Source organism: Hyposmocoma kahamanoa, unplaced genomic scaffold (assembly GCF_003589595.1).
Source record: "Hyposmocoma kahamanoa isolate Upper Pololo Valley unplaced genomic scaffold, ASM358959v1 63, whole genome shotgun sequence".
Taxonomy (NCBI): Eukaryota; Metazoa; Arthropoda; class Insecta; order Lepidoptera; family Cosmopterigidae; genus Hyposmocoma; species Hyposmocoma kahamanoa.
In genome coordinates this window covers 12,454,289-12,460,652 of record NW_020653851.1, presented here as the reverse complement: position 1 = coordinate 12,460,652, position 6,364 = coordinate 12,454,289, and the positions used below count along the sequence as shown (strand labels likewise).

Here is a 6,364-nt window from a genome sequence, read left to right as displayed (position 1 = left end):
TCACTCCAGCCCTTTTAAGAACACTCTCGATTTGATCTGAAAATGTTTTTCATGGCCATCTCCACTTCCAATGTTACCTTCCACATTAGCTCTATACATTTCTTAAGTTAATACATCCATCCACTTTGTTGTCACTATCTGTATAATAAAGCAGAGAGTACTTCACACTTAAGTACGAGCTTTGTAGTGTCGACATATCTTGGTTATATATTGATATTGAAGTTATACGGATACATTCAACCTTATTCTGTATTTCAGGGCTATACAGTTCCACCTGGTTTTTGTCTAACGACAAAAGCTCTGGAGAAACATTTTCAAACGAACTCCGGCATAAGATCTGCTATCGACGCCATTGCCACTGCTAATGAAGATTACGACGAAAACAATTTCCGAGATAAATGTAACATGTACGTAAAAAGTATTTTTCTTAAATCTAACATATATATTCATACATACATAAGTCCTTGGGTTGTTATTGGGGTAGACAGAGACCATCGATCGCCATTTAGCACGATCCTGACAAACTTGTCTTGCTTCATTTACATACAAAACTTTTTTCATACAAGCTCTCTCAGTTCTCACTCCAGCCCTTTTAAGAACACTCTCGATTTGATCTGAAAATGTTATTCATGGCCATCTCCACTTCCAATGTTACCTTCCACATTAGCTCTATACATTTCTTTAGTTAATTCATCCATCCACTTTGTTGTCACTATCTGTATAATAAAGCAGAGAGTACTTAAGTACGAGCTTTGTAGTGTCGACATATCTTGGTTAAAGTTTGTAAAATCGCAAACATTTATGTATACCGGAAATGATATTATTTTTTCGGATCTAAATCGCGTATATTTGATTTTTTTTTCAAACAAACCGGCGGCGTTTCGGACCATTTACAGGTCACATGGTCACGTCTGACTAAAATGGTAAATTCTTCAACCAGTTATGTCTAATATTAATAACGAATATACGCGATTTTGATCCGAAAAATAGTTTCATTTCCAATGTGTAACAATCGCGAAAACCTGAATTTAAATTTTATGTCGTAAGAAAAACGTACAGGATGATATTTTTTTACTGCAAACAGAAATCTAATAATTAAAATTGAATTATCTCCTACATAACATTCCGTCAAAGGAGAATAAATACAATTTCACTCGTTATAACAACTTGTCTTTACAGGGCAGTAGACTTATTCGTCAACACCGATGTCGTAGATGAAGTAAAAAATGAAATTATTATCCACCTCAATGAGCTTCGTAAGAAGGTTATCGAGCAAGATTTCGGACGTGAATTACGTTTTGCTGTCCGGTCATCTGGTAAGTGACATATTGGAAACGATTTTGTGACTGACTTTTCTTGGAGTAAATTGACAGATCTAAAATGTTTTAGCTGTTTTGAAAGTAATAAATCCCCTATTAAAAGGGATGTCAATATTATTAAATCTGCCATATTGCAATGGGTGGGCACATAAAGGAAATTACCTGGGCCTTTGTAGCCACAATAAAATGTTCCAAGGGAACCTCCTCGGGTTTTGGAGTGGTATCTAACTGTATTCTAGAATTTTGAAAAAATATACAGTCAGTCAAGTGACTGATTCTTGTATTGTCAAAAGATTCTGCTTCCATAAAGCTTAAAGTATTAGGTATATAAGGCTTAAAATTAGAAAAAACCTCCTCCTTTACATTTTGTAAGGAAATCAATCAAATCAATCGTAAGAAACCGGATTGTGTTGCTGGCGCCAAAAAAATAAACACGAGAATCAATCATTTTTTGCTTGAACGTTGCTACTACGGTTCGGGTAGCTCCTTTATTGAGTTGCATAAACTTTCTACCTTGTATACATATAGCATTATCAATATAAAGTAAATATAGAAATTCACCTTTGACAACTTAATACAGACTGTTATGGTAAACCCATTTTGAAGGCAGCGAGGTTACTTGTATAATATCTGACAAGTTAACAGTTATCACTCATTATTCTAGCTGTCGGAGAAGACAGTGAAGCACTATCGGCAGCTGGGCAAAACGAGACTATATTAGGTTGTGTTACCGACGATGACGTGGTCAAAGGCGTGCAGAAGTGCTGGGCATCCATGTTTGCTTTCACTAGCGCTCATTACCGCAGGTTTGAAATAGCTCTCGTGTAATGTTTATCGTAAAGCTTTAATATCTCACTCTCAATAATAAAGTGTCGAAATGAAATAGTAACACTAAGCGCTTCGCAAACAGACAGTTTTGGTTTCCGATTCAGGACACCATCGCAGGAGACCGTGATTGCCGTGTCCGGTACCGACAGCCGGATACAGTTGCCGGTTGCGTTATCTGAACACGGGTGACAATTCAGTGTTTGAATTCGCGAGTGTTTCGTCAGTGTAACGATGGATGTCGATCAATAAACCTTATTTTGCTTATTGTGCTGATTATACGTAAACACAGACCTCGTCACAGTCAAACCACACACGTCAGCAGCAATGTCTAGGTTGCTTACATCGGACAATTTTTGTTTGGTAATCGGAATCGGTGCGTGTCAAGAGGAAACAACTGGAAACTGCAGTGTATCCGTCTGCGCATATAGTATCCGATTTCATATTAATAGTATGAAACCAGAATGTCACAAAACACTGAAGTGTTTACGTTTGAGCTGCGCCTTATGGGAAACAGAAAATAAATAAACATATGAAATAAAACTAATGTAACGTTTTTCATATAAAATAAAAATTTGTCATATATTAAATATACGTTATTTTTTAAAATTGTAAATTATGTAAATGTAAATTGTAAAATTTAAAATGTAATTTTGTAAAATGTATTTTGTCAGTGTTCGAAAAGTTTATTTCCAAATTTAGACACTTTATTATTAAGAATGCGATATAATAATTATGCTAAATTATAAAAGTGTAAGCGGTAACGTTTGGACGCATGAACACAATTCTTGATAATGCATTGAAAAACACATAAAATTCAAATTACTGTAAAATTTATGCTTATTAATTGAGACTAACAGCGCAAAAGTGGTGTTACCCACATTTAATTTTTTTTCTACAATGTTACTTCAAAATCATACTAAAGCACATAATTGTTTCATATTTGTATGCTTCTTTCACGTATAAAAAAATTTATAATTAAATAGCAGTACCAGACCAGGACATATTTTTTCTTTCTATTATATTTGCAGTGGCTAATTGCTTAATTAACAAATGTATACATTGAATGGTTTGTTTTCAACCTTTTTTTATTTAATTGCAGACAAAACGGGCAGCCATGTTTTTGTGGCGGCGGTGTAGTAATACAGACGCTAGCACCAGCACGCGCAGCTGGCGTCATGTTCACTAGGCATCCAGATGTTGGCGATCCCACGCGGTTACTTATCACTGCTAACTATGGTCTTGGAGAGGTATGTGGACAGTGAAAAGTTAAGACATTTATCGTTCGCCATTTTGCGGAAATTTAAAGATTAATTCTACCTCTAATAAGGCAATATTGACAAGAAAGGCCACTTCTATCGCCACTACATTAAGGACTATATTGTTTAAATGCATAACATTGATGAACTATTCTAGTTCTTTAACAAAAATACAATGTTTTCTATGTTAACGTGTTTAGCTATTTTAAAATGCTGTCGTAGTTTATTTGTTGTTTTGGCGAGTTTCATTTCTCATAGTATGTTTATTAAACACAAGTAGATTAATCTGATTGCTGTAAGATAACCCAAATGGTGTCTGTCATAATTTCAGACAGTGGTATCTGGATCAGTGGAACCCGACACAATTGTAGTAACACGTGGCACCGATGACGAGCTGGTAATATCGAAGATCACACTAGGATCTAAGCTCACTCGCGTGACGGCATCACGCGACGGTGTGTCAAACGAACAAGTGCCAGAAAACGAAAGGAAAATCCCATGTGTGTCTGTGTCGGATATACTAAGGCTTGCCAGCATCGGCGTAGCGCAGGACAAAATGTGGGGCGCTGGACGAGATATTGAATGGGCGGTCGTGAAGGTAACGCCTTTTAATCTCAAGTTAAGTGTCATTTTTTACTGTGACGCATTGACAGCTCTTAATGAAATTTTGTATGTTTTTCTTACTGTTAACGAATTGCACTGGGTTTGTGCTAATCTTAGTTTACATTCATGCGCATTAACAGTACTTGTCGTACGCTCCGAAGGGTAATAACAAGGTCTTGATTTATGTCTTTCATATCGTGGTTGACTATAAAATAATGTGTCATGTGAAGTTTATTGAATATCACGATGTTTTACTGCCATGATATATTTTTTTTTATTTTTGCGAAATTATTTTATAGTTATTTATTTATTTATTATTATTAGGCACATCAACATCATATGTATTTGACAGGCAACAAAAATTAGACACGAGGCTAGGACTGATACATATGACAATTACAGACGTACACAACATTCGCTATACACTGCATTATACATATATATTCAATTTCACGACAACAACACAGTCGGATCGAAGAAATTTTTGTTAGTGTTCGATTTTTATATTAATAATTATATGTGTGTTGTAGGATGAAATATTTTTACTGCAAGCGCGGCCGATTACGTCTTTAGAGCGTTGGAGCGAGGAAGAGCTTCTACACGAGTTGGACACTCCCATAATGGCTGATGATGAACTTACCACTTTTGCTAACACGGGCGAGGTAAATATCGATTCCATTAATAGAATCTGTTCTTGATATTTTTCCGACGGTGCTGGGTCCGTAACATCAGACATTAATATTATGGACCGTCTCGACTGAAAATAAATAACAAAATTAATGGATGTATTATAATGGAAGTTTTTTCCGTTCGTTATGTCGATCAAAATTTGTAACAAATTACCAAAAATAATAAAATCAGAAACAAGTGAAACAAAAATTATAGAAGCGTTAAAAACATATTTAGTGCTCTTCTTACCCGTGGATCACCTCTGGTCCACCTGGGCGGACCACGAGAAATTATTTATTTCCGTAGGTCACCTATGTCTACCTGGGTGGACCACGAGCATTATGATCTTCCCGTAGCTCACCCATGTCTACCTGGGTGGACCACGGGCAATTATTTCTTCCCATAGATCACCTATTTAACTTTGGCTAAAGGTTGCTATGTGTATAAGTAACCTTTAGCCAAGGTGACATACATGAATACTTAGATGATAGGAATATGTGACATAACTAATAATATTTAATACATAATATATATATCTTTCATAAATTGTGATTATAAAAGAATAATTAATATAAATAATTATTATATTCAATTTTTTCTCAACGAATAGACTATTGCAGCAACTGCCTCCGTGGCTGAACGGTTACCGGACTGTTGCGCAGAGGTCCCAGGTTCGATTCCCGGGCCGGGAGAAATATTTGTATGGCCTACATTTATTTCTCTCGTGAGTTTGGGTGTAAATTGTGGTTGTCTATTTGTGTGTCCATGGCACCTGTGACACAGGGTTTCCCTAGTGCGGGGCTATGTTGAGTGTGTGCGTTATTATTCTTACAATGACCAATATGTACGAGTAACAATCTCAAGGCTTTAGTAAATATAATAGGAATAGAATTAGTTGAATTTATTCAGATTTTTGTCATTTACTGTGCCGTTACAAGGTCCATAATGATCTTAATTTATGTTACCTACAACCTTGTATATAACATTATGGTATGCAATGCAGTATTGAGTATTGTGAAGAAAATTGTCATCAAATCCCTACCGAAATTATTGAGAATTAGAAACCATAATTAAATCTCTTGCCTTGTACTTTCGCAATCAGAGATTTTGCTTTGAGTCGTTAAGTTATTTGTAAAAATAAAATAACTGCTATTTCTTATGAGACATGTTCTGTTAACGATTTCAGGTGTTACCTAAACCTTTATCTGCGATAACTTACGACTTGATGTGCAACCCGTTGTCCCGAGGCATTTATGACATAATGTACGGCATGAACGGCGACTACTACGATTGTCCTCTCGCCGTTACGCATAACAGATTATCGCTGGCTTTGTACAATGTAAGTATATAACGATGATCACTGTAAGTAATCGTACAGGCGGTAATTTTAAGTAACACAAACGCTATAGTTTTTCTATTGTCTAGCAAAGCGGTACCTCGCTGAGCCGTGTTTTTATTTATTTATTTGATGCACAAAACAGTTTACATTCAATGGTACTCCAATAAATGTTACAATTTATGGTTTTAATCTAGGATGTAAACCTAACATATAGCAAAATTATTCAGCTCGTAAACATTAATATTAAAAAGTAAGCGTACAGTTTCTTCAACATGTGTATATGGATAAAAATTAAACAATATACAAAAAGAAAGGTATGCAAGAAGACGTCGGTTCGAATCCGACCGGAT

General features: G+C 35.6%; 1 protein-coding gene across 1 annotated transcript in view; it reads left to right on the top strand.

Annotated features, from left to right (window-relative positions):
- The window catches only part of LOC113229980 (uncharacterized phosphotransferase YvkC-like), a 17,976-nt gene that overhangs the window by 5,453 nt on the left and 6,159 nt on the right, over positions 1-6,364 (top strand). The window contains exons 9-15 of the mRNA XM_026463682.1: positions 259-407; positions 1,180-1,316; positions 1,984-2,125; positions 3,247-3,394; positions 3,735-4,001; positions 4,537-4,668; positions 5,862-6,014. Coding sequence (XP_026319467.1) covers positions 259-407; positions 1,180-1,316; positions 1,984-2,125; positions 3,247-3,394; positions 3,735-4,001; positions 4,537-4,668; positions 5,862-6,014 — 1,128 coding nt within the window. The remainder of the gene's footprint in view (positions 1-258; positions 408-1,179; positions 1,317-1,983; positions 2,126-3,246; positions 3,395-3,734; positions 4,002-4,536; positions 4,669-5,861; positions 6,015-6,364) is intronic.